The sequence below is a fragment of the Bison bison genome, unplaced genomic scaffold (genome assembly GCF_000754665.1).
Source record: "Bison bison bison isolate TAMUID 2011002044 unplaced genomic scaffold, Bison_UMD1.0 scf7180017864473, whole genome shotgun sequence".
Taxonomy (NCBI): domain Eukaryota; kingdom Metazoa; phylum Chordata; class Mammalia; order Artiodactyla; family Bovidae; genus Bison; species Bison bison.
The window spans coordinates 11451615-11451955 of record NW_011495034.1 but is presented as its reverse complement, the minus strand read 5'-3'; the positions used below and the strand labels follow the sequence as shown (position 1 = coordinate 11451955).

At 66.6% G+C, this 341-nt stretch overlaps 1 protein-coding gene across 1 annotated transcript in view; it reads right to left on the bottom strand.

Moving 5' to 3' along the window:
• The window catches only part of MAN1A1 (mannosidase, alpha, class 1A, member 1), a 173528-nt gene that overhangs the window by 172565 nt on the left and 622 nt on the right, over positions 1 to 341 (bottom strand). Inside the window, exon 2 of the mRNA XM_010861958.1 lies at positions 8 to 182. Coding sequence (XP_010860260.1) covers positions 8 to 182 — 175 coding nt within the window. The remainder of the gene's footprint in view (positions 1 to 7; positions 183 to 341) is intronic.

Here is a 341-nt window from a genome sequence, read left to right as displayed (position 1 = left end):
GCCAAACTTCGCCGCCGCCGGGCGTCAGCGGCCGCGGGGCTGCGTCCTGGGCATCCAGGCCGCCCAAATCCCCCGCCCGGGCTGCAGGTATCCCCCGGGGAGACAACTCCCCTCAGGGTCTTCTCCCTGAGGCGGCTCCTTTGGCAAACAACGCGCGCGCGACAGACCTCTCGCTGCAGCCCCTGCGGGGAGAGAAACAGTAAAAACACAGTAATTAAGAAGGATGGTGATAAAGTTTCCACCGGTCTCCACCCTCCGACGGCCGCGAGAGCCTCCAGGACAGCTCCCCCGGCAAGGAGTCCGGAGTCCGGCTGCCGGCACCGCCCTCAGAGCCCACTCTT